Source organism: Perkinsus marinus (assembly GCF_000006405.1).
Source record: "Perkinsus marinus ATCC 50983 genomic scaffold scf_1104296957550, whole genome shotgun sequence".
Classification (NCBI taxonomy): Eukaryota; Perkinsozoa; order Perkinsida; family Perkinsidae; genus Perkinsus; species Perkinsus marinus.
The window spans coordinates 1-1,099 of record NW_003207089.1 but is presented as its reverse complement, the minus strand read 5'-3'; the positions used below and the strand labels follow the sequence as shown (position 1 = coordinate 1,099).

The 1,099-nt window shown below is 49.2% G+C and overlaps 1 protein-coding gene across 1 annotated transcript; it reads right to left on the bottom strand.

Annotated features, from left to right (window-relative positions):
- Positions 1-505: 505 nt before the first annotated feature.
- On the bottom strand, positions 506-1,029 carry Pmar_PMAR018914 (hypothetical protein; the record flags this gene model as incomplete). The annotated part of the gene is made up of 4 exons (XM_002774747.1): positions 506-656; positions 717-810; positions 865-968; positions 1,012-1,029. Coding segments are annotated over 4 exons (367 nt in total), but the record flags the coding sequence as incomplete, so codon positions are not given.
- Positions 1,030-1,099: the final 70 nt, after the last annotated feature.

Genomic DNA, 1,099 nt, shown 5'->3' with positions numbered 1-1,099 from the left:
CTCCGGTAGTGAACCTCTCAAGGTGGCAATGTCATTCTGCAGCCGTTGCATAATAGCATGAGAAAGAAAACACCAGTCACTCTGCGGAGTAGAAGGTTGGAAGTTCCCTGTAATCTATCTACTCTTCAGAGTCAACTGCGAGCTACCAAAGGCGGAGGACCGGACTTCCAAAGAGCTCTCAAATACGAGAGGATTGAAGGTCGACTTATTGTCGACCTTCAACGAATGAGGAATTTGCATTCAAGCCCTCGTCCTTCTTGCCATTACGATGAGCGGTATCTCCGCCGCTCATCGGGTTGCAATTTACTCTGAGCAGTAGCTCTCTTCAGGACAAACAAAACCTACGAGCTGGAGAGTCGGATGACCATTGCGTTTTCAGCGAATATGAGTCGGGATTTTGCGATGTCTGATGCAATTGCAATTCCCACCTTTTTCTCAGCCAATTTGACTTGGGCGTCTCTCATCTTGGCATCTTCCGCGACAGCCTCGCGAAGTTCTCCCTGACTCAATATCTCAGCTTGCGAATCCAACCATGAGAAACCTACCTGTGCGTGATCAATTTTAGTGTTCATGTCCTCGACTTCGTCGCAAAGACGGCCCTCCTCTTGGGATAGGATTTCCAGCTGTGCCTTTAGACTGCGAGCTCCTTCATAGTCCTAGCAAAAGCAGCAATCCTGCGATACACGTCAAATCCGCACCGGGTGAGCCCCTCACACTTTCCCAAGCATTTCCAGCAGGTGCTTCTTATCCTTCGTCTCGGCCATCAGCTCCTTCCTACACTTCTCAATCGATTCTAGCGCCTTCGTATACCTGCCAATACATACCACCTAGCAAGATCTGAAATTTCGATCGAGCCGTCTTCACCTAGCCGATCCGAATATATCATCGAACTTCTTTTTCAGAGCCGCTTTGTCCGCTAGAGGCCAATTACTGTCTTCCTGGTGACAGAATATGACATTTTCCAAAACCTGGCGGTTTCGAGATGGGCGCGCGAGCCAGTTCTCGTCTTACTGCTTTGGGAACGCCCATGAGCTGAGGGATGAGTAGGTCCATATCAGCGCACTTCTTAGTGATAGTCTGAGTTGGAGCTCCATTCTCT